At 59.1% G+C, this 24,747-nt stretch overlaps 1 protein-coding gene across 1 annotated transcript in view; it reads right to left on the minus strand.

Annotated features, from left to right (window-relative positions):
- The window catches only part of IL6R (interleukin 6 receptor), a 44,086-nt gene extending 21,848 nt beyond the window's left edge, over positions 1-22,238 (minus strand). The window contains exons 1-6 of the mRNA XM_043568951.1: positions 22,099-22,238; positions 6,810-7,061; positions 5,872-5,995; positions 4,031-4,212; positions 3,657-3,823; positions 3,062-3,203 (exon numbers count right to left, since the gene is read on the minus strand). Of these exons, the coding sequence (XP_043424886.1) occupies positions 3,062-3,203; positions 3,657-3,823; positions 4,031-4,212; positions 5,872-5,995; positions 6,810-7,061; positions 22,099-22,183 (952 nt within the window). The 5' untranslated portion in view covers positions 22,184-22,238. The remainder of the gene's footprint in view (positions 1-3,061; positions 3,204-3,656; positions 3,824-4,030; positions 4,213-5,871; positions 5,996-6,809; positions 7,062-22,098) is intronic.
- Between the last annotated feature and the right edge of the window lie 2,509 nt (positions 22,239-24,747).

Here is a 24,747-nt window from a genome sequence, read left to right on the forward strand (position 1 = left end):
TTCGTGCTCTGTCTCTCTCTGTCTCAAAAATAAATAAACGTTAAAAAAAAATTTTTTAAAAAAAGAGAAGAATGTAAAATGGTGCAGCCACTGTGGAAAACAGTCCGATAGTTCCTCAAAAGAATTAAAAATAGAGCTACTATATGATTCAGCAATTCCACTTCTGGGTCTGTACTCAACAGAACGGGAAGCAGGGGACCAAACAGATACATACACATCGTGTTCACAGCAGCATTTTTCACAACAGAGATAAGGTGGAAGGAACCCAAGTGCCCGACCACAGAGGAGCAGTTACGCAAGACGCGGTGTCTTCATACGATGGAATATTATTCAGCCTCAAACAGGAAGGAGATTCTGACACGTGTTACACAGATGAACTCGACGCTACGGAAACAGGCCGGTCACCAGGACAGACGCGGGGTGTCCACTTATTATGAGGCCCGGCAGCAGCGAAACGCATAGAGACGACGGCGACACCAGGGGCGGGGGCGGGGGCGCTGTTTAACGGGGACAGAGTTTCAGTTTCGCAGGATGAAGAGTTCTGGGACATGGACGGTGTGACAGCCGCACAGCGGTGTGGACGTGGGGACGTACTTTCTACCATTTTAATACACTTACAAACGGTTACCATGTAAATTTTAAGTTATGTGTACAAATTGCACCACGATTAAACATTTCTAAAGAGAAAGAACTTTCCAACAAAGCAATTTCTTGGAGCCGTTTGCGACCATCTGAATCCAGTGGTTGAGCGAAGAGGTGTGCGTCCGAAGCATTTCCCGCACACGGGGCTGTGCACAGCTCTCTCCCCTCGCAAAGGCTCCGGGGCCCCGGTCAGGTTCAGCACTCAGAAGATGAGCGTGTTTGGGCTCCAAGTGTGTACAAATCGAACCGTGGACAGGTCACCACAATCTAGCCTGAGGGATGTCCCAATGGATTTAAACAGTCCCCCTAAGTAAGAGAGAGGACTCAGGCCCCCCACCCCACCCAAGTCTTTGCGGGAAATAGGCTTTGGGAAGAGGGTCCGGCAGAAACCCGCCTGCTGCCCCTGACGGACGGGTGACGGGAAAAGGGCCGGCGAAGATCTGAGCCTGCACCGGACGTTAAGCGCATCCAACTAGGAAGAGCCCACGGCGACTCGTCCGGCTCCCCGGGACACGAAAGGCACGGGCCTCATGTGGCAAAGCAGGGGGGGAGGGGGAACGCCGCGTCTCTTCCGGGGAAGAACACCAACCTCTGTGTGCGAGCCTTCCCCCCGGGGCTGCGGTGTGAGGACGTGCCAGCCAGGTGGGCCTGGGCCATCGCCTTTTTCCCCTCATTTCTACCTTTTCCTCTTTATCCCCATGTCTTCAATAAACGGGTACTGTATTCCCTTTTTTGTTTTACTTGCCTGGAATTTAAGAACAACTCATTTGTTTCGATTGTGCTTCGGGGGTAATGAGAGCTCAGCCGGAAGCCCGTGTGGAAGCCGTTCTCTAATGGAAACACTGCGAACAATGGAGTGGGCTGCTGCAGTGGGTAGTGAGCTCTCCACCTCCGGAAGCATTCAACCAGAGGCTGGACGGCCTCTCTACGCGCTGCGATCTGAGAAGTTCCTGCGCTGGCTCTGGGTCTGCTGAATCCTAATCGTTCACAGCAAGGAATCAAGGTGTCTCAAGACATCTCAAATCGTTTCCTCAGGAAAAAGGCAAGGCAGCCGTGTCGGCCTGCTGCTCGGAGTTCGGGAGGCACCAGCAGAACGAGGGGCATCAGGCCAAGCAGCTTCCTCTGCAAAAGCAGGACTGGAGGTGGCCAGTGGGGGACGAGGGCCACTGTTCCCAGAAGCCCTGCTTCGCTTCTTCGCCGTGAGAGCGTACTAACTTGATGAAAATTTCGGAAGTAAAGACAAGACACTGGGGGCACCTGGGTGGCCCAGTGGTGGAGCGTCCAACTCTTGGTCTCGGCTCAGGTCCTGATCCCAGTGTCATGAGTTCCAGCCCCACGTCCTGCTCTGTACTGATAGTGTGGAGCCTGCTTCCGAGTCTGTGTCTCCCTCTCTCTGCTTCTCCCCCCCCCCCCCTCTCTCTCTCTCCAAAGAAATAAACACTTAAGAAAACATTAACCATGCACTTACTGCACAACACATTTCCAAAAGTATTTAATGTGAGAATGCTCACAGTATTCTCCCCCAACTCACACACATATTTCAGGAAAGGAAAGAAACCTATGAAAATGTTCTCTCTCGCTGGTTTTCTCTAGGTGGCAAAAATACTGATGATAATTTTTCTCGTATTCTTGCAGAATTTTTCTATCACAACCACAGTAATTTCAATCATTCCCCAAAGGCAAGTATTTTTACCTGGAACATCTTTTTTTTAATGTTTGTTTATTTTTTTTTAACGTTTATTTATTTTTGAGAGAGAGGGAGACAGAGCATGAACGGGGAGGGTCCGAGAGAGGGAGGCATAGAATCTGAAACAGGCTCCAGGCTCTGGGCTGTCAGCACAGAGCCCGACGTGGGGCTCGAACCCACAAACTGTGAGATCATGACCTGAGCCGAAGTGGGACGCTTAACCGACTGAGCCACCCAGGTGCCCCCTAATGTTTGTTTATTTTTAAGAGGGAGGGAGAGAGACAAAGCATGAGCTGGGGAGGGGCAGAGAGAGAGGGAGGCACAGAATCTGAAATGGGCTCTAGGCTCTGAGCTGTCAGCACAGAGCCTGACGCGGGGCTCGATCTCACGGACTGTGAGATCGTGACCTGAGCCGAAGTTGGTTGCTCAACTGACTGAGCCACCCAGGCACCCCTGCCTTTAACATCTTTTTAAAAATAAGAAATATTAGTAACTGTGGTTCACTAAATACAGCTACAGATTCTCTGAGGAGCCCCAGCTGTGGAGCGATCCCCCGCCCCCCGCCACCGCTCGCGTCCCAGTGGCCGCAGGACAGGAGCACGTGTCGCCAGGGACCCACGGGAAGCACAGGAGAGGCCAGGCTGGCCTCTCTCCAAAGTGGCTGCTGTTTCACCACTGGTTTTGGGCTGACTTTGCTAAGACCGGGGTACCCGCCCAAACCCCACTCGGTACCTGTCCACGGGGCGCCCGCGGCCTCCGGGCTCCACGCGCTCCAGGAGCCGTGCCCAAACTCCTCCCGGGCCCGGACCTGCACCCTGTGCCTCGCGCCTCTCCAGGCGTCATGGATGATGCAGTGATGCTGGAGCTCCTTGACCTGGGGTGGGGGGAGGGGGCTCGGGTCGGCAGCTCCCCGGGGACAGCGTGCCCTCGGCGCCCCGCGCCCCAGCTGCGCCGTCTCAGGCCCCGTGAGCGACTTGGCCGCACCGTCACCCCTGCGGCCCAGAGCGGGCCGGGCCCCCCCGCCCCTGCAGGCGGAAGCTGTATGTCATGCTCACAGAAGCCCGCCTGTCACACCCGCGGCACACCTGCCTCCCCGGGTCACACTCATCCTCCCACACAGAGCCTCGGAGAGGAGGGCCCCATGCCCTCATCCTGCCTGACACACGGGACGACGACGGAGGCTCAGGACGGTTCAGGGACTCACCCACAGCCACTCGGGCGGCGACTCACAAAGCAGGACCCGGAGCCGCGTTGTTCCTTCCAGGACCTTCCCACTGCCCCGAGGACCCGGGGCCCTTCTCCGTGCAGAGGTCGAAGGAGAACTTACCATCCACGTGGTGAACGTCCTCGACCGCTCGGCCCGGTATCGGAGCTCAAACTGCAGCCTATAGAAGTAGGAGTTCCAGGACGGGGGGTCCCGCCAGGTGACCCTGAGCCAGCGGGGGTTTCCGGGCACGGCAGTGACGGTGACATTGACAGGTGGGTCGGGCTGCACTGTGGGGGAAGAGCGGGCACGCTCGAGCCGAGCCGGGGAGCAGGCAGGACCCCGGCCCCCTTCCCCTCCGGCAAGCAAGGGCCCAGAGGCACCAGCTCAGCAGACCCCACAGCCAGCCCCTCCCTGCGCCCCACGAAGTCTCGAGTGGCCCTCAGTCAGAGGGGACAGAGGCAGCTGAGGGCGGGGGTCCCAAAGAGCCTACTCACGGATTCCGTAGCCCTCAAACGTTTGGGGATGGCTGGACTTGCTCCCAGCAGCGTTGCTGACGCACAGGGACACCACGTACAAGGAGTTGTCCCCCTCAGGGACTGCCAGCTGGCAGGAGAAGGTCTGCGGCCCCGGAAAGTACTGGCACGGCTCCTCCGAGTCTCCCATGGGGCTGGTCCCGCTGCACACAGGACACGCAGCCTCACCACCAGCTCCTGCCCCTTCTGGGAGGGGGGTGGGCAGCCGGGCACACCGCCTCCTGCAGGCCCAGTGCTCCTGACCCTTCCCCCCACCCCCTCCCCTCAGGGGACCAGGACAGCCTTCACGGTCAGTGCGGGGATCAAGGCCAGGCCCGATCACGATCACTATCACCATCACGAGGAGGGAGAGAGTTTCTGGCAGGCTGACGAAATATTCACATATTCGAGGTGAGTCAGATCGGGGCCCACCTGGCTCGGAGGCCTGAGACTTCCCCACGTACGACATGTGTGGGCATGCAAGGCCCCAGCAGCCACTCGCCCTGCCTCAGGGGGACAGATCACTGCTGATTCAGGTTTAGACCCCGGGCCCAGGGCAAATTCTCTCCTTCTGGGAAACCTGCTCCTGCGTTCCCAGTGGGAGTCATCGCCTCTTTCCCTCCAACACCATCCTACCTCCATCCGGGGTGGGGGTGGGGGTGGGGGGTGGGGCTCTAGTAAGCGCCTAGCCCAAGGCTCTTGCTGACCTCACCCAGCACTCGAGGGAAGGACCGGGGAGACAGAACAGGGGGTGAGGGTGTCCCCACGTGCACGTGCCTCTTCCCAGGGGCCCGTGTGATCCCCCCAGGCGCAGGGCCCTGTGGCGGCTCCCCTCCCCCTTGGTCACTTCAGGAGGGGGCCCAGGTGCCAGCAGCTGCTGGAGGGAAGCATGAGCCCCCACGCAAAGTCCGCCAGCTCAAGCGTCACCGGGGTCGGCCCTCTGCCCCGAGCAGGCTGAGCACGAACAGCTGCCAGGCCCCGAACTGTCACCCGAACGACCCGGCTGTAGGTTCCAGATGGTCCCGATTCTCCCTATGGGCCGCGGTGCCTCTGCAGACAGGCAGTCTACACAGCTCTACGTGGAGCCCGAAGCATTAATATTAGCACGCGACACTCTGCAGACAGACCCGCCAGAGACCAGTCCCCCCGCGCAGTCACTGCTTGGATTTCCTGACGCTCTGAAAACTCAGCTCAGGCTCCCTTGCAAACGCCCGGAGCAAGGGCTGAGGCTCTGGGACCGAGAGGGACTAACCACAGGGTCATCTTCCACCTCCTGCCCCAGCCCCGCTCCCCCGGGCCCCAGCCTACTCCTCTCCAGGCCTTTCTAGTGGAAGGAGCCTGATAAAGGCTCCCAGTCAAGGCCCATAAGGAGCCGATAAGGAGCAGGCCGGCCGCTCTCCTGGCATTGGGACATCTCTCCCTGGGGGCAACGCCCAAGGTCTGGCATTTTGAATAAAACCAGACAGGCTGGGATGTGATTCCTAGGAGAGCAACTACCAGCAAGATGGCCTCAAACAAGTGAATCAGTCTCTCCACCTCAGCTTCTCCGTCTGCTAAACAAGGAAAATGACCCCCCCACACACACCCCCCCACCCCCCCACCCCCCCCCACCCCCCCACCCCCGCTGGTGGCGCGGCTGGAAGCGCAGCCCCGCCCCACCCCGCCCAGTCCCCCCCCTCCCTCCTCCCCACCCAAAGGATGACTTTGCATTGACGACAAGGATGTCTGGGAACTGCTGGCCGCCAGTGCCTCCCGCGGGGCCGCTGGGGGGGGGGGGGGGGCGCAGTGAGGATGCAGACACACACCCCGACCCAGATACTCACAACTTCCTCACCAGAAGCGTGGCCCTGGTCGTCCCAGAGGGGGGGCTCCGAGGACCCCACTCACAGGCCACCTTGCTGAGGGGGCTCTTCCGGAAGCAGGTGATCTGGGGCTCCTCGGGAGGGGCTGAAGGGAAAGGGTGGCCAGTGTGAGGGGGGCACGGCCCTGAGGCCAAACAGCACCCCCACACACACTCACTCACTCAATCTCTGCAACAACTCCAAGTAAGTAAAAAATTAACCACATTTGGGGCGCCCGGGTGGCTCAGTCGGGTGAAGTGTCTGACATCAGCTCAGGTTATGATCTTGGATCTCGCCGTTTGTGACTTCGAGACCCGCATCGGGCTCTGGGCTGATGGCTCAGAGCCTGGAGCCTGCTTGGGATTCTGTGTCTCCCTCTCTCTCTGCTTTTCCCTCGCTCATTCTCTCTCTCTCTCTCTCTCTCCCAAAAATAAATAAATATTAAAAAAAAAAACTAAAAAGGGGCGCCTGGGTGGCTCAGTCGGTTGAGCGTCTGACTTCAGCTCAGGTCATGATCTCATGGTTTGTGGGTTCGAGCCCCACATCGGGCTCTGTGCTGACAGCCTGGAGCCTGGAGCCTGCTTTGGATTCTGTCTCTCTCTCTCTCTCTCTGCCCCTCCCCCCCCTCAAAAATAAATAAAAAACATTAAAAATTTTTAAAAAATTAACCACATTTGCCAGCAAGGACACCGAGGGGACAGAGGTGAAGCCATGAAGGAGGAGCACTCCAGGCCTCCGGCTGTCAACCCGGCCTCGGGCAGCAGGGTGGGGGCCCTGTCAGTCACGCGCCCCCACCCACGAGGAGCCTCCTCCAGTCTCACTGCTGGCAGATGTCAGTGGGTCTCCCCCTGTAGGTGTCGGGCCAAAGAAATAACAGCAGTTGGAAGGGACAGCTGGGGCGCTCTGAGCACACAACTGACCTTCCACCAGCAAAGGCACGGTTCCAGCCAGGCTGCCGTCGTCGCGGTAACAGGAGTAGTTTCCAGAGTCGCTGAGCTGCACCGACCTCAGAAGAAGCCTGCCTCCCATGCCAGCACCCCGTTCCTGCTGTGAGCCTGGGACCCGATTCCTCAGCAGCCAGTGAATCGTGGCACTGTCTCCAGGCTCCTCGCCCGGGCAGGTCAGGGTCACGTTGGCCCCAGGCCGGGCGGTCACCACATCACTCAGCACCTCTGGGGACAGAGAGGACACCCCGTAAGCCCACAGCAACCAGGAAGGACTCTGCTTCTGACCCGAGAAGCCACAGGAGTCAGAACTGCCCACCTGTTGAGACCGCCCGTCGGCCGGCCCCCCGGGCCACAGCTACCTTGGCCCAATTAGGGCAACGGCCTCCCACTCCCACCCCCCCACCCCCCCGAAGCCGCCCCGGCCCCCGACTCCTTCGATTAGAAAACCCATCAAGGCTTGGTGCTGTCCCGGTTGGGGTGAGTCCCCAGCGTGAAGCCGGGCACACAGGGACTTCTGCCTCCTGGTCCCCCCCCACACACTCCCTGCGCGACTTCCTGGGTCAGGTCTCAGCCTGACTATCCCCTCCCTGAGGCCGTCCCTCAGCCCCCAGCTGGACTAGCCCCCCCCCCCCCCGCCCCGGCTGCTGTCTCCCTCACGCTATCTCCCATCCCACACTGAGGGCGGCGGGTCCTTTCCAGGGTTTTCTATGTCGCAGCGTGGCTCTCGACTTTCTCACGTGCAGCGCTGGGTCATTTGCCCAAGACTCCCCCCGAGAGGTACTCGGACGTGTCACACGTGTCCTTTTGCTTCAGGACTGAACACACAGTCCAGTGTGTTTAAGCCGAAGGTCCCCTGATGGGCATGTCCGGTCCACATGATGACTTGCACGTGCGCCCGAATGAGGTTATGCTTAGAAGACCAGACCCACCCAATGCTTTTTTTTTTAAGACTTACTTCATTTTTAAGTAATCTCTACACCAAAGTGGGGCTTGAACTCATGGCCCTGAGATCAAGGGTCACATGCTCCAACCAGGCAGCCAAGTTCATTTTTTTATTTTTAAGATTTTATTTTTACCACTCAACACTTTTCATCACCACATCCACAGGTCTACGTTTCCGTTTTCCACCGACAACGCGGCTCTGGGGATAAAACTTCACACGGACGTCAAGCTCACGCACAAATCGCCAGCACTGTGGGAAGGACGAGACCCTGCCACGCGGACTGCCTGCTGGTGTGCGTGGTGCTTACAGCACCCTACAGACAGGAGGCCGCGTGTGGGTCCAGGTGGAGGTCAAGGGCTCACGCTTTCACTGGCACCTTCACAGGACACTGTCCCCATCCCCAACCATGACTGTGAGACGGTGAGCCCCCGCTAGCACTCATCAAAGAACTTGGTAGGTGCTTAGTAAACGCTTAATGTAGGGTGCCTGTGAGGCACCCTTGGGCACAGGGGCTCCGTACGGAAAGCCCCCCCGCCCCCCCCCCCCGGTGCTGGGTTCCCACGTGCCCCGGGAAGCCCCACGCTGGGCAGCGGGGAGCCTGGCACAACCAGGAGACGCTGTGGAGCCGGAGGGAGCCCCCTTCTGCACTTGCCGGCTCTGGGGGTCACCTCCCCCCGCCCCCCCGCCCACGGAAGCTCCTGCCGCGTGTGGGACCAGCCTGAACGACAGGCTGTTCCTTCCCCGCTCGCTCTAACAATGGCAAAGCACTGGCCAGCTCAGAGAAATAGCAAATAAATAGGCTTTTCTTCTCATCCACAAAAACAGAGCTCTGGGAGCAGCGTGAGGGCCTCCCTCTGACAAGGAGCTTGAGTAATGGTTTTCTGAATCTTTAAAACTGAGTCACTGTTTTTTTTTTTTTTTTAAATGAGGGTGATTAATCATAAACCAGCTATTGGCAACTATTGCTTGTTCCAGTACTTCTTCAAAAGATGTCTCTTCTAGGGGCACGTGGCCGGCTCAGTAGGTACAGCCTGCGACTCTTGATCTCAAGGCCGAGGGTTCAAGCCCCACGCTGGGCACAGCCTACTGAGAAAAAACTGCGAGGTACATTTCTTGCAGAACCTGTGAACAGCACTGTGTTAACTATGCTTCTGAAAGCAGTACGCACTGGACGGACAGACAGACAAGAAAGACCGACAGGAAACAAACATGCTGAAGCCAACCCAGCCACCCACTCGGCCCCACGCCTGACGAGGCTCTGAGCCGGGCCGTGGCACCGCGTGGCCGAGCGGGAGCCTCGGGGCCCCTGGCCTCCTGCCACGTCCGCCCAGCCCTCCAGAGGCTGAGACTAGAGTGATCTCCTCCCGTCTTCCTGTACTTTGGGGATTTTCTACGAGCCGCGTCACTCTCAGAATGAACGTGTGCAGGTGCTTAAGACAAAGAAGCTACGTAGCCTGGGTCTGTCCAAGGCATTCAGCCTCAGGAGGAGGGAAGGTGGGGCAGGGAACAAGGGGACAGGGGACAGGAAAGGGTGACAGTGGGCTCCTTCAGGTGGGGGAGAGTGCGTTCCCCGGCCCTCGGGCCCTGTGCTCCCTCACTGCCCTGGGGCCCTCAGCCCCGCTGGCCCCATCCCCTGGGCCACTCAAGGTCATGGTCCCTCCCCGTGTGCCTCTGTTTGTCTGCTCCCTGGAGCAGCCAGGAACACCCCCCCCCTCCCAAAACAAGTCTCCCTGAGAGGGAAGGGCCAAAGGAAGGAGACACAGCGGGTGAGCAGAGTGCCCCCGAGAGTCCCTTCTTGTTCAGTCGCTCCCCCCACCCCCCGGCGATGGGGCGCCAGGCGGAGCTGACCCTGCGCACCGACACCGAACAGGCAGCACCCCTGTAGCACCTGCCAGCTGTGTGGGGCCAGGGCCCGCCCTCCTGAAGAACTCAGGATGGTTGTGCCCGTCCTGTGCCAGGTCAGAAGTGCTCAGGGAGCACTCACAGCAAACACCCACTATGCACCAAGCCTCCTCTTTGTCCACACTGCCATCCTCGAACCCCACACAAAACCCTGCAGGGAACCTACAACGGCCTGTAATACAGGCCGCCCTGACATAAACATCAGGATGTGTGGAGGGGAGGGATCCAGGGAGGGGACACTGAGTGGGGGGGTCTGACCAGCGGAGCCGCAGGGAGGGGCATCCCATCAGGACGCAACAGCTGGAAAAGGCACCAAGCAGAAAGGCCACAGAGGGCAGCAGCTGGGGTCCTCAGGGGCCGAGACAGAAGCCAGGAGAGCAGGAGACTCCAGCCCCAGCCCCTGACGGGAGCCAGCCCTGTCCCTCCTTCTGTGTATCCTCCAATCACCTGGAGAACAAACCAGCTGTCCCCCCCTCCCCTCCGGCTCCACCAGGACATCGCATAGAGTCAGGGGAGGGGAGGTGGGCAGTCCAGGGCCGGGAGTTTTCTCCCTTCTTCCCACGGCTAGTGTCAGACGCACGACGGCACCCTGCTCCCCAGCTTCCTGTGAAGGAAAGCGTCCCGCAGAGGCCACAAGACGTCACCGGGGCCCAAGATCTGAAGAGTGTCCGCTCCCGAAAACAAGCTCCAACATCTCCTCCCCGAATGCCAGGCACTTGTGGGCCGACGGGGGCAGCCCGGCGTGGAGGGGACAGGAGGCCCGAGCCCATCCCTGGTCTCATCAACGATTCACAGGCCCCGGGCCAAGCCCCAGTCTCTGTCTGTGAAGTCTGAAGGTCCCTCCCTACTGCCCCCACTCCTGCCTCCGGCATCTTGCCACGTGGGGTCGTCAGCTCTCGGAGGTCAGGAAGCACGTCTATTATCTGCCTCAGCTTGAAAACACACAATTGATAGATTTATTATTTAATAGTTGATGACTTTGCTTTGGACAGGGATGTAGCCGGACCCCTGTGCCCTTAGACAAATGCTTGTCTTCTCCCCGCGAAGCCCTAAGGGAGGGGGTCCACAGCCTCCCTGCCTCCCCTTCCTCAAGAGGAAGAGAGCTGAGGCCCTATAGCCCCACGCAAGCCCACTCCCCGGGGCACTGGAGCCCCCTTGGGGGGGGGGCTCTATACCACAGCTCCGGGAAGCGGGGAGGAGCCCCATTCCAGACCTAAGGGAGGGGGTCCACAGCCTCCCTGCCTCCCCTTCCTCAAGAGGAAGAGAGCTGAGGCCCTATAGCCCCACGCAAGCCCACTCCCCGGGGCACTGGAGCCCCCTTGGGGGGGGGGCTCTACACCACAGCTCCGGGAAGCGGGGAGAAGCCCCATTCCAGACCTAAGGGAGGGGGTCCACAGCCTCCCTGCCTCCCCTTCCTCAAGAGGAAGAGAGCTGAGGCCCTATAGCCCCACGCAAGCCCACTCCCCGGGGCACTGGAGCCCCCTTGGGGGGGGGGGCTCTACACCACAGCTCCGGGAAGCGGGGAGGAGCCCCATTCCAGACCTAAGGGAGGGGGTCCACAGCCTCCCTGCCTCCCCTTCCTCAAGAGGAAGAGAGCTGAGGCCCTATAGCCCCACGCAAGCCCACTCCCCGGGGCACTGGAGCCCCCTTGGGGGGGGGGGCTCTACACCACAGCTCCGGGACGCGGGGAGGAGCCCCATTCCAGACCTAAGGTCAGGTGCCAGAAACCGAAACAGCTTTGCTGTTTTTCTACTTTTTTTTCCCTCCTCAAGTAAACTTGCAAATGTCAATAATCAGAAAAACATGCCCACGGAGATAAATTTCTCAACTCTGTCGCAGCTCGCGGCCGCTCTTGCCAGCAAAAACAGGCTCGCTTCCCCGCCCCACTTATGCAAGCGGTGAACCGGCTCCCCAGCGCACGGCCGGCCGCGGAGGACCCAGGCTTAGTGCACGCCTGCGAATCCCACCCCTGCTTTCTGAGCAGGGACTCGGGTCTGGCTGACCAGCCGGCTGGCACCACAGGACGGACTCCAGCCTCTCCGGCTGCAGAGGCCCAGGGTCTCAGAAGGGGTCACGGAGAAACCAGGTCCCTTCTCGGCAATAAAGGCCTTGAACTGGAAGGGAGTGGCTGCTGCGAAGCCTCCAGAGGAACGTGGATACCTGTGTCCAGAAGCGGAATTCAGTCCCGGGGAGCCCAGAAGACGTCCCCAGCGCTCTCCGTCTACCAGCTGGAACACACGTCCTGGTCTCCACGTGACAATCATAACGCTCACCACCGATCGTGAGCTCAGCGGCTCACCCACGAGCCTGCTGCTCCTCGAGATCACCTCGCTGGGAAGGCAAAGCCCGTCCCATATCACGGCTGAGGTGACACAAGTTCAGGGAAGTTCAGGAACTTGCCCAATTCGCACAGCTATCGAGGGCAGTAGTCTGCATCGGCTCCAGGTGTGTCTGGCCACGCGTCTCTCTCCTCCGGGCAGGGGCCTCTCTGGGCCCCCCCCGGCTCCCCCTTCTCCGGGCTGCCTGCCAACCGTCTCTCCCCACTCTTCCCGTGCCTTTCCACCCATCATGGAGGCTGGTGGAGGGACCTGAGGGCAGCAGGCCCCCTCGGCAGAGCCCCCCACCGGAGTAGTGGGTGCAGGGCTCTTACAGGAGTCAGGGGCCAAGCACCCTGACCGTCCCCCGGGGCAGCAGCTTGTGAGACCCTCCACGCACGCACACGCGCGCGCACACACACACACACTCCTGCTCTCACAGGGCACCCACTCACCGGCCTAAACTCCCCGGGACGCAGGGAGAGGCCAGCCGCCTTCTCTAGCTCAGCCCCCCACCCCGCCTCTTCCCCTGCCCGCGGCCGCACCCCTCCTCTCTCTCGTTTGCAGTGCTGTACCTGCTTGTATTTGCCTTGTATCTGGCAGAGCCCTGTGTACCTTGGCTCCGCACTGTGACCACGCCCTGCGCGGGGAGAGGAGGCTCCCCGGGACCCACACAAAGGTGCTGCTGGATGCCTGGCCCGCGGACCAGCACCCGGACCAAGTCCTCCAGAGACAAGCCCAGGACCCTGCCCCGGCGGCCTCGGAGGGAATGTGCTGGCCCTGCCCAGGTCTGGCCCAGTCACCTCTCAGAGATTAGCACCCAATTAGAGGAAAAGATACGGAAGGGCCGCCCCTCAGGCCAACTGGGGCCAGGTGCCCACGGGCGGCAGCAGCGTGGGGGGGACTGGACCCTGCCCTCCGCCCTCCCTGGTCGTGTCCACCCCTTGGCCGGCCCGGAGCACAGCCAGTCCTGTCTCCGAACTCGGCCGGCTCGCGGATGGCACCACCAGGCGCCCCCCAAACGCTGCCCACCGCCCTCCACTCTAGACCTGTGTGACTAACGGTTTGAGGCACCACAGCATGGTGGGGGGGGGGGGGGCCTGGTCGTGTCTGTTCCTCGTGTGAGGGGCAACCGCAGGGGCACGCCATCTGTGACAATTCACCAAGCTGCAGGTTTACGCTGAGCACGCTGGTCTGTGCGTGAGGCACGGCCACACACATTTTAATGAAGGCCCCAAGTCAGCTCCCAAGGTCCCACCGCTGCCTGAGCCCGGGCCTACGACCCCTCCCCACGTGGGCGCGCACACGCACCACGCACCTGCACGCACACGCACCTGTGAGCCACAGCCATCGGTCCAGCTTGCCCCGCGTCCCCAAGAAGGAGGCGGCTCGGAACCGGCAGCAGGCAGCCGCAAAGCCAGGAAGGACCCCGGCCCCCCAGCCCCGCCACGTGCTGAGACAGGAGGACGCGGCATCGTGAATGGTAGTGCTCCCTACACCCATCTCCAAACTCCACGTGACCCCAATAAAAATACCAAGAGGAATGTTTTGGACTGGACACACGGATTCTAGAGTTCAAGCACAGCCAGAAGGATTCTGAGGAAGTGGAGGGAGGGGAGGGGAATCAGCCCACCACACCTGCAAGCCACAGTTGTGAGAGCAGCAGGCACTGGCACTAACGGACTGAAGCAGAAAAAGACTAGAAATGGTTCGGAAATAACAACCCAAACAGCTTAGTCTGTCTAACGAACTGCACACTTTAAAATGGCTAAGATGAGGGGCACCTGGGTGCCTCAGTTGGTTAAGACTCCAGCTCTTGATTTTGGCTCAGGTCACGATCTCACGGTCATGTGATGGAGCCTCACGTGGGGCTCTGCACTGACAGCACAGAGGCTGCTTAGGATTCTCTCTCTCTCCCTCTCCCCGGCTCACACTCTCTCTCTCAAAATAAATAAATAGGGGCGCCTGGGTGGCGCAGTCGGTTAAGCGTCCAACTTCAGCCAGGTCACGATCTCGCGGTCCGGGAGTTCGAGCCCCGCGTCGGGCTCTGGGCTGATGGCTCAGAGCCTGGAGCCTGTTTCCGATTCTGTGTCTCCCTCTCTCTCTGCCCCTCCCCCGTTCATGCTCTGTCTCTCTCTGTCCCAAAAATAAATAAACGTTGAAAAAAAAATTTTTTTTTAAATAAAAATAAATAAATAAACTTTAAAAAATAAAATGGCTAAAATGATAAATGTGTACTTTTTTTTATAATTTTAATTTTTTTTTTAACGTTTATTTATTTTTGAGACAGAGAGAGACAGAGCACGAACGGGGGACGGTCAGAGAGAGAGGGAGACACAGAATCTGAAACAGGCTCCAGGCTCTGAGGGGTCAGCCCAGAGCCCGACGCGGGGCTCGAACTCACGGACCACGAGATCGTGACCTGAGCTGAAGTCCGACGCTTAACCGATTGAGCCACCCAGGTGCCCCAAATTTTATGTGTACTTTACCACAATTTTTAAAAATTAGTTCATGGGGCACTGGATGGCTCAGTCGGTTGAGCGTCTGACTTCAGCTCAGCTCTTCAGCTCAGGTCATGACCTCACAGTTCCTGAGTTAGAGCCCCGTGCCAGGCTCTGTGCTGACGGCTCGGAGCCCGGGGCCTGCTTCGGATTCTGCGTCTCCCTCTCTCTCTGCCCCTCCCCCACCCACACTCTGTCTCTCTCTCAAAAATAAACATTAAAAAATTTTTTAAAGTACGATACAAAGCCTAGACATCGTAAAAGAGATTGATAAATCTAACTGCGGTAAAAATAATCTGCACGGCAAACACCATCTCCCCCCAAAAAGTCAAAAGACAAATGACAAACTGGAGAAAAATATTCATAACTCACATCATAAAGTCCTTAACATATGAAGAGCTCCCATAAACAATAAAAGACCCACAGCTCAATGAACGCGAACACACAGGCCACAGAAACAGACGAGGCAGACGTCTGTCAAACATGAAAACACCTGCACAGTCTCACTCAGATAAAGTGAACGCGAATTAATTCCACACAGATGCCATTTTCCACGGAGCAACCAGCTCAGTAACACACTTGGCAAAGGTGCAGGGGTCACAGCCGTTCTCCCCTCGCTGCTGGGGGTAGCTGCTACCCTCTCTCAGAATTACAAACGCACACGCCCCAGGACCCGCGTTCGCCCCGCGAGGAGTCTGCCCTGCGTGTCCCCACACGCCTGCACCAGGAGGGGCGGGGCTCGTCCCCTGCAGCCCTGCAGACAGCAGCATAGCGAGGCCGGCCGTAAGCAGGGGCCTGTGAGAGGGACCCGGCAGACCCACACAATGAGACACCGCAACATTCACGAGCAAGTTCTTTGTCTGAACTCTCTCCTAGTCCACTGGGTGCGGGCTCAGGGGCCAAGCCCCAGCCCCGGCCGTCACTCACAGCCGTGAGCCTCCTCTTAGCCTCTCCATAAAACGGAAACATAAGAACACCTCCTTCAAAGGCCGCGTCGAGGATTACACTAGACGACTGCGGTGAGAACCTCAGCGCTATTTTCCAGATGCACCTGATCTCTCCAGAAACGCAAGCAGTCGTAAGTGCTACACCCGCTGCCACTGCCCGAGCGTCTCTCCCCTCTTCCGCAGCAAAGTCCTGCTGTGGCCTCCCCTCCTCCCAGCCGGTGCGCTCTCAGGGCCAGAGACACCCATCAAGCCCCACTTCCGGGTGAGAAGTCTCGTCCGCCTCGGCTTCAGGTGCCCTGCCCCGAGTGGGCAGCAGCCAGAAGGCCTGGACCACCGGCCCCACGCAGACCAGCTGCCTCTCTTCGGGAAAGCTCGCCGGTAGGGACCACGCTTGCAACGGCGGGCGTGGGAGAAAGTGACGCGGACGCCCACGAGGGAGGGGGCGCTGAGCACCGTTCAGTCAGTGAGAGGAGGCAACAGGACCCTCCCTCTGGGCCACAGCGCGCTGTCTCCGCCACACCCACGGCATGGTGTTGCTGAGTCTCTGACGAGGATGCTGTGAAGAGAAGGTGACCTTGGCATCCTTGCACTTCGGGGGCCGGCGGGGGTGGAATCGGCAACACACACGATTTAGTGCAAAGGGCAGGGTTCGGAGTCTCGCCTGCCACTTCCCTGCTGTGTGAGCTCGGGCAGGCTGCTAACCTCTCTGAGCCCTATTTCCTCCCACCCACTCAAGGATACTGCTTCAGCGGCTTCTCACCTCTGTCCACTTTTGGTCTGTGCCGCATCACTCCCGTGAGCATGCAAGCGGGCAGACAGTCCGGTCATCTTTCTAGAAATCCTTTTGCTGGATCCCACTCGTCCGGCTAAGGCACACTCCATTTCTTCACCCCCTTTACAGCTAACCTCCTCACAAGAGGGGCCTACGCCCGCGGTGCTGTTTCTCCACTCCCGTCCGCTCATGAATCCACTCCAGGCTTTCCGCCTCCACCCAAGTGCACTACTGTCCCAGCCATCCTCACGGGGCTTCCAACTCTCCTGGCTGCCCCTGACCTCACTGCTCTCACCTCCTGGGTCCCCTCCGCTGCCAGCCTCACACGCTCGGCCGGGCCTCCCCTCTCCAGCTACACTCGCCCCGCGTGAGGCCAGCCACTCTCAAGGCTGGGTAGAACACGTCTGTTAGAGACTCCCACATTCACACCTCGAGCCCGGTCCTCGTTCCCAAACCGCAGGTTCCTGCGTCCCATCTCATCGGCGTCCGTCATCGGTTGTCTGATAGACGTCTCCATTCCAGCGCGTCCAAAACCGACCTCCGGATCTCCCCTCCAACGAAACGTGCCGTCCTACGGCCCACCCCACGTGCGCCAGGGGTCCAACCCCGGGGTCCAGCGCCTTCGGCTGCCGTGAGGGGTGGAACCGTGCACACCTCTCTGTGTAACCGTTACTGTAACACATTTGGAGGAGAGACCGAAGGATGCTTCTCAGGAAGGGGACTTGGGAGCTGGAGGGAAACCGAGAGCAGGTGCGGGGGAGGCAGACTGGATGCAGGGCCTCGGGGCCCCAGAGCAGAGCCAGCAGAGGGCAGGTGTGAGCGGGGGGCCTGCTAGGGGCAGAGACGTCAAGCCTGGACCCGGCACCACCTGGCACCACCTGGCCCTGCCCGGGGCTGCAGACCTCTCTGGATCTCGAGCCCAGAGAGCAAAGCACACAGGTTAATCACCCACAGGAAGCTCCTGGGGCTTGGTGGGGGCGGGGGGGGGGGGGGCCTGAGAGCTAAAAGCCTTCCTCCATCACTCCAGGCCTCCAGGTTCTCTTCTAAAGACTCCTGCCACGATGGCAGTTAATGATGCGACATTTAGCACTTCCTGTCCAGCGAGTGTCCCCAGGGAGCCCTCTGCTCCAGGCCCTCAGGATCAGAGAGCATCACAGCGCTAAAGAGGACGGACTTTCCCTGCCAAACTGGTGTCTAAGGGATCCCTGAATGCTTTCGTATTCCCTTCAGGCCCTCATCCAAATATCATCCTCTCCGTGAGAACTTCCCTGGCCTTCCCTCAGAAAGGTCCACGCTATAGGCCCCTATATCTACGCACGGTTCCAGCCCCCTCTTACTCTTCCTCCTTGGCCCTAGTAACCATCATATTATGTATCAAGCTCACATCTCCATAGGATGAAGCCCCAGTGAGCCAGGATTTTTGTCTGTTTTGCTCATTTTAGCATCCACAATTCTGAGAGCAGCATCTGGAACAGACGAGGAGCTCAAAATACTTTTTTCAAGGGGCGCCCGGGGGGGCTCAGTCGGCTGAGCATCTGACTCCTGGTTTCGTTCGGCTCAGGTCGTGATCTCACGGTTCATGAGATCAGCCCCAGGTCGGGCTCTGCGCTGACAGTTCAGAGCCTGCTTGGGATTCTCTCTCTCTCTCTCTCTCTCTCTCTTTCTCTGCCCCTCCCCCACTCTCAAAGTAAGTAAACATTTTTTAAAAGCTTTAAAAATACTTTTCTCAAATGTGTGGATTTTTTTTTTCAACGTTTATTTTTGGGACAGAGAGAGACAGAGCATGAACGGGGGAGGGGCAGAGAGAGAGGCAGACACAAAATCGGAAACAGGCTCCAGGCTCCGAGCCATCAGCCCAGAGCCCGACGCGGGGCTCGAACTCCCGGACCGCGAGATCGTGACCTGGCTGAAGTCGGACGCTTAACCGACTGCGCCACCCAGGCGCCCCAAATGTGTGGATTATTAGCTATATGTTCTTCAGCACTTGCTCTGCATTATGGACTGTTCTATACACTCTGCATGATATCTTCTTTCCTCTTTACAACCACCCACTTAGCTGGTACAATGATTTCTATTTTCTAGATGAGAACAGTGAGTCTCCAAGAGGCAAATTCACTCACACAAACTCACATCATCTGTACGCGGCAGGGCTGGGCAGAGACCTGTCCCCACACCTGAACCATCACCGGTGACGATGGGCTGTGTTCAGGCGGAGAAGAGAAGGTCCAGAGAGGGGTAAAGGAAGAAGCAGCAGAAAGGGTCCGGAAGAAACTGTTTCGTGCTCTACAGCAGCAGCATGTCCCGCAGAACTTTCTGCCGTGATGGACGTGCTCTGTGTGCAAGACGTCGGCCACTACTCACAGGTACCACAGAGCACCTGACACGTAGCTAGTCCAACAGCGGAACTACATTGTGTGTGTTATCTTGTTTTTGTTTTTGTTTTTTTGGTGGGGGGGAGGGGAAGCAAGCACACACACGAGCGGGGGAGAGGAGCACAGGGAGAGAGAGAGTGGAGCTTGGTCCCAGGACCCTGGGATCATGACCTGAACCAAAATCAAGAGTTGGCAAAAACAGAAACAAAAAGAACCAAAAAAAAGAGTCGGGCACTCAACTGACTGAGCCACCCAGGCACCCCAAGGAACTACATTTTTAACTGGACTCCATTGTAATTAATTAATTTAGTTTATTTTTTTATGTTTATTTATTTTTGAAAGAGAGAGGGACAGAGCGTGAGCAGGGGAGGGGCAGAGAGAGAGGGAGACAGAGAATCTGAAGCAGGCTCCAGGCTCCCAGCTGTCAGCACAGAGCCCGACACAGGGTTCAAACCCACGAACTTCGAGATCATGACCGGAGCCTAAGTCAGATACTCAGCTCAACCAACTGAGCCCCCAGGCAGCTTCAGTGTCACTGATGTAAATATAAACAGACACACCTGGTAAGTGGCTGCAGGACAGGGGAAGGAGGGGAGAGGGGAAGGGGGTGCCTATCTACAGCAGTGAGCTCCCCGCCCCGGGCTGCTCCCGGTTTGGTTTACCCACCTGCACCTGCTGCCTGGGGTCCCCTCGCCCCTCAAGGAGCTTCCTCTCTGCACCCTCCCCCACCCCAGACAATCTGTCTTTGGGAAGTTGGTACCAAAGGCCTTTAGGCAGCTGGATTTTCTCAGCCTCTCTCTGGGATTTACAATTGGCCATTTTCAAGCTCCTTTTAGGGTGGAGTCTGGGTAGCTGGTCCCACACAGGCCCCACGGGGCTTTACGCGGACTCAGCGTCTGCTGCGACGAATAAACAAGCGCAGAGGGAAAGCGGGGAGAGATTTCTGGCAACTAGAAGCCTGGCTTCAGCTCCTCAAGCACACCCTTCCGTGGGTCATCCTCAGACCCACAACTCACAAACAGTATGGGTTGGAAAGGACTCTTCCCGAGCCTCACTTCCAGATACTTCTCTTCAATAAATCTAGGGTGGGGAACGGGACTTGGCCAACGCGCGTGCACACACACCCCCCAATTCTGATGCAACCAGCCCCAGTGCTACCCTTCTGAGAAATACTGATTCAGGGTGAGGCTGGGAACGGGGGGACACCGGGGGCAGGAAGAAGGCGCCCTAAAGGGGAGTTCAGCAGTTGAGAAAGGACTTTTGAGAGACCTCGAGTTGTACGTGCTTGTTTTGTGTGCCAGCTCGCTCTGCAGAAGGCGGAAGGAACCTGAGTCACCCGTGTCCAGGCCTTCCACGCCCAACACCTGAGTCCCCGCCTGTCTGGGCCCCAGGTTCACTGAGCGGTCCTGTGGGCTCCGGGCTCAGGCTCGCGGGCAGCGCTGGCTGGCGGGGGAAGCACGCCTCCTGGCTACAAGAGCCGCAGCCTGGAGAAGCAGTGGGGTTCCCCCTCTAGCTCCGCTCCCTCCAGCCTCTGCTGCCCCCTCACTTCCCCAAAGCCAGCGCTTCTCGGCCATCTGCTGTGCGCTTCCTGTACAGTGTCTTTACGTCTCCTCTCCAGCTCGCGGGCTGTGTGGGTGTGGGAGGAGAGCTGGGTATTTTCGACTTCTCGGCATTTTCCTTCCGAGCTGTGCTTTCACTTCCTCCCCCAATTCTCAGTTCTGCCTTTCGTGGGCCGCCCAGGCCTGGAGACCACCTGGCCCGTCCCTCTGGAGCACCAGGGGATAGAGACTGACTGCAGTGGGCGGCCCTTTGCCATGCCCAGCGGCCAGGCCACTTAGGAGCCAGAGGGCACAGAAACCGCGGCAGGAAGCTTCCCGGGGCAGGTGTCCTGGGGTGTGGTGTGAGGAGCCAGACAGCAGGCAGGCCGGGGAACCTTGCTCCCTCCCGGGGGTGGGGGGAGAGTGTGGCCTCGACCCTGCCTGGCACACCTCTGGCACCACGGCGGACAAGCCCAGGCCTCACTTCCCTTCCCTTGCCCCTCCTGCCCCCGTCCTCAGCCAGCAGGCAGGGCTCTCAGCTCAGCTCAGGCAGAGGACTAGCTCTACTGTTGGGAATCTCGGGCCCGCCTCCACCAAGGGCCTGACCGCATCCCATCCCAGCCTCTCTGAGCCTGTGTCCGCTTTGGATCGAAGTATATCATATATATATATATATGTATATATATATATATATGTATGTATATATGTATATATGTATATATGTGTATATGCATATGCATATATATGTGTGTGTATATATATACGTGTATATATATGTATATGCACGTACACGTGTAACGTGTATATACATACATATGTGTATATACACGTGTATATATATATGTAAATATATATTTACATTTAGTTGTTTTTGAGAGACAGAGAGAGAGCACAAGTGGGGGAGGAGTGGAGACAGAAGGAGACACAGAGTCCAAAGCAGGCTCCAGGCTCCGAGCTGTCAGCACAGAGCTGGACGAGGGGCTCGAACTCACAAACCGTGAGATCATGACCCGATCCCCAGTCAGATGCTTAACCGACTGAGCCACCCGGGAACCCCAGGAACCAAGTATATTTTAGATCCAGCAGAGAACCAGAACACATGTGGAAGGTACCTGAAGCCTCGGTCAGCAGTGGCTGCCACCTGCAGGGGCTCCCAGTGTGTGCTGAGAAGGGGGGCCCCTCCATTCTCCTCTGTGCAGCACAAGGGGCACCGCCGTCCAGAAAGCAAAGCGCTCACCCCCCTATAGCTTCTGGAGTCCCCTCTCCCAGCAGAGAGACGGCTGGGCTGAGGATGTCTGCCCAGGACAGGACCCACCTGCTCCCAGAAACCTGCAAGCCGCTCCTCAAAGAGGCCCCCATACCCGAAAAGAAGTCTCTGGAGAAGCGGTGGCCGGAGAGCCGGGACACAACTGGGCGCGTGGCCAGAACCCATGGACGGGCTTGGCTGCCAGGGGCCGATCACAGTCAACAGGAGCAAAAGTGTCCGCTGCCCTCTGCCCCGCCCCTCCTGTCCTCTGGCCAGGGAGCCCAGCGTGCGCCAGCCCCAAGGCTCCCGACTCCCCTCCCGGGCCAACCTCCCCACCGGGGTTAAATTCTTAAATTCCCGGGCCGGGGGCCGCGGGAGGTGCCAGCTCCCTCGCAGTCGGGGCTGTGACACACACACACACACACACACACACACACACACACACACGCGTGCACCCGGGGCCGAGGCGGAGGGGGAAGGGCCTACGACGCGGCCCCCAAAGCCAACGCCGAGAGCGGCGCCGGTGCCCGGGCCGCCCCCGCGGGAATGCGCCCCCCTGGGCCTGCGCCGCCCCCCACCCCGCGTCAAGACCCCCGGGGGCGCAGAGAAGGAGGTTCGAGACGCGGCCCCCCGACCACACGCCAAGTCGGCGGCCACGGAAGAGGGGTGCCGCCCCCTTCCCCCCGCCGGCCGCCCCCGCCCTCCAGGTGCGCGCGAAGACCTTACCCGGCGCGGGACAGCCCCCGGGGGTCAGGGCGGCCCCTGGCGCGGCCAGCAGGGCGGTGAGCAGCGCGCAGCGCAGGGCCAGCATGCTTCCTCCGCGGCTGACGCGCCGAGGTCCCGGGGCGGCGGGGCCGGGCGGCCGGGCGGCCGGGCGGCGGGGCGGGGCGGGGCGGGGCGCGCGGTGGGGCGGGCTCAGGCCCCGAGCGCGGCCGCCGTCCCCCGGCTCCCCGCGCTCTCCCGGCCCGGGCTCCGCGGCAGCGTGACTTCCCGCTCGCACATGACTCAACCGCCGACCGTGCCGGCCGCGAAGGAAAGCCCTGGCGGAGCGGGAGCGGGAGCGTCCCCGTCGGCCCGGGGCGCTGTTGCGAAAGCCGAGCGCGCGCGCCGCCCGTCGGGGAGCCGCTTCCGGCCGCGAGCGCCGCACCTGGGCCGCGAGCGCCTCGCCTGGGCCGCGGGCGCCTCGCCTGGGCCGCGGGCGCCGCCCCAACCTCCCCAGGGCCCCCTGTGGCGCGCGGTTTCGACTTTTGGTGAGGAGGCCGGGACCGGGACTTTGCCGTGAAAGGAGCACCTGGACGAGGCGAAGGGACTGAGCGTGCCGGTGATGCCGTTTCACGGCCCCGGGGGGGAGGGGGGCCCTCATAACCACCCTCAGAGATTCCGATTTGACGGATCTGGGATGAGGCTTGGGCAACCGAACCCTGCATTCTCTTACTGCCCCCTCCCGCCCCGAGCGTGCAGTCCGGGCTTTGGAGGCAAGCACAGCAGCCCCGGGCCCGGGGCAGACCTCCCCCTACTGTTTCTGCCACTGCTGTTCCCACTCTGGGTTTTCATTTTCCTCATCCCTCAGACACAGATAAGAGCGGCTAGCCTGGTCAGGGAGATTGTGAAGATCCCAGATGATGTCTGCACATCTGGACAGGTCTGGGCCATAGGTGATCAGAGATGTCAGAACCTGCACATCCGCCCTCCTGATCTGACGGAAACTGGTACTTGACTTTCAGGAGCAACCGCAAAGAGCTCTTGAAAGGCCCCACCAGTTTTCCCCAGGGAGCCTGAAGCTGCCAGGGTGGCCTCAGAGCTCAGCTTGAGGGGGGTGGGTGGGGGTGGAAATCCCGAAATAAGGTCTAGGCTGAGAAGTTTCTGGACAACCAGCAACAACATGCTAATTAAAATGTGCGTTTCCGCTTTGGGCTTCAGGCTGGTCCTAACCCAAATCAAGGTCATGGGACAGCTGGAATGGGCCTGTGCTGACAGGAGCTCCCAAGTGGATAGAATCTGACAGGAAGGGACAGAGCTCCTGAAATGCAACCTGCCAGACCCCATGCATCTAGGTCTCTCTGTGGGAACCACCCATCTGCAGGACCAGCTCTCACCAGGAGGGAGCCACGGACACAGGACAAGGACACTCCGTCACACGCAGGCACTCCAGGATAGGCAGGCTGGGGACAGTGGAAGAGTAGGAGCTGGCACTGGGGATGCCCTTTTTTTGGGCCCCCAGCCCCCTGTCCCCAACCAGGGCGTGTTCCTGCAGTCAGTCACCCTTTGTCTCCCCAGGGAAGCTAAGGGCTGGATCACTTTTATCAGACGCTTCCTGCCAGCCAGCCCCCTCTCACCTTGGACCTGGAAGCTAACCTCTTAAAGTTTGCCGCCAACAGGGCTCCATTAGAGACCTCCCAGAATAAATACACGGATTGTTTTGAATCCAAAAGGTACTCATTCACGTCTGTTCCTCCTCCCTTGGGCCTCAAGGGGTAGAAAGGTTCCCCAAAGGGGCCGGCCAGTCAAGACCCCTAGACCCTAACTCAAAGAGGGTGTGTTTTCTCTTTTCCATTGCCCCACCCCCACCCCTCAGGCTTGGGCTGAAGTTGACTGGGAGAGTTCAAACGATACCCTTTGTTCTCTGTCACCTATAGAGGCTATGACCCTAAGTGCTGGGTGGGTTGGGCTGACAAGCAGACCCCTCCTCTGGCCTCTGGCCCTAACACATCAATAACTGCCAGAAAGTGCCCTTTATTTCCCCGAAACCTTCCCCTCCCTTTCTTGTCAGCCTGGGAGGAGGCTGACTGTGTGGCCAGCTGAGGTATCATACAGGGTCCCTCTGATCAGCGGAACTCAGTGTCCCAGGCCAGTGGCACCCCCTAGAGTCAAGCCCCAGACAGGGCCCGGTGCCCTCAGCCTTCCTGGGGACACCTGTCCACTTTCACCATCAGGGGGTGCGGCATCCCCGGTCTGGTTCACCCTACGCAGAGTTCTGCCTTCTGCTGACTCGCCAGCTGAGTTTACCCCCAGAGAAGGGATTTCTAGCACCGTCCACAAGGGGGTCATAACATCTCCCCTTCTGGTAACATCTACAGAATGTCGGGATTTTGTAACCGTTCAGAAGCAACATAGTTAAAATTAAATATAGACTTATCATATGACCTAAGCTCGTGATTTGGGGCTTACATACAAAAGAATTGAAAGCAGGGACTTGAACAGATATTTGCGCCCATGTTCATGGCAGGATTGTTCACAATGGCCAAGCGGTGGAAACAACCCAAGTGCCCAGCCACGGGTGACCGGATAAACAAAATCCGCGATCTCTATACAAGCGAATATTATTCAGTCTTAAAAAGGGAGGCAGTTCTGACACACGCTCGAACGTGAATGAAC

The sequence above is a fragment of the Prionailurus bengalensis genome, chromosome E4 (genome assembly GCF_016509475.1).
Source record: "Prionailurus bengalensis isolate Pbe53 chromosome E4, Fcat_Pben_1.1_paternal_pri, whole genome shotgun sequence".
Lineage (NCBI taxonomy): Eukaryota > Metazoa > Chordata > Mammalia > Carnivora > Felidae > Prionailurus > Prionailurus bengalensis.